At 65.0% G+C, this 217-nt stretch overlaps 1 protein-coding gene across 1 annotated transcript in view; it reads right to left on the minus strand.

The window, feature by feature from the left end:
- The window catches only part of MYRF (myelin regulatory factor), a 39,027-nt gene that overhangs the window by 11,417 nt on the left and 27,393 nt on the right, over positions 1–217 (minus strand). The window contains exon 13 of the mRNA XM_010854061.1: positions 44–197. Coding sequence (XP_010852363.1) covers positions 44–197 — 154 coding nt within the window. The remainder of the gene's footprint in view (positions 1–43; positions 198–217) is intronic.

A 217-nucleotide genomic window follows, 5' to 3' on the forward strand; every position in this document is an offset into this window, starting at 1 on the left:
TCAGAAATGGAGGGGCTCCGGGGCAGGGACGCAGCCCGCTCACCTCTGGTCGGGGTTGGGCTTGCCCTTCTTGCGCATGTTGTTGGCAGTGGTCTCGCTGAAGTGCAGCCTCCCCACAGTCACTTTCGTGACCTGTTCGGGGGGCAGATTGACCCTGCAGAGGAGGGGCAGGGTACTCAGGGGCCAGGGAAGAGGGGCTGCGGAGAGCCAGGCCATG

This window comes from Bison bison, unplaced genomic scaffold (assembly GCF_000754665.1).
Source record: "Bison bison bison isolate TAMUID 2011002044 unplaced genomic scaffold, Bison_UMD1.0 scf7180017864334, whole genome shotgun sequence".
Lineage (NCBI taxonomy): Eukaryota > Metazoa > Chordata > Mammalia > Artiodactyla > Bovidae > Bison > Bison bison.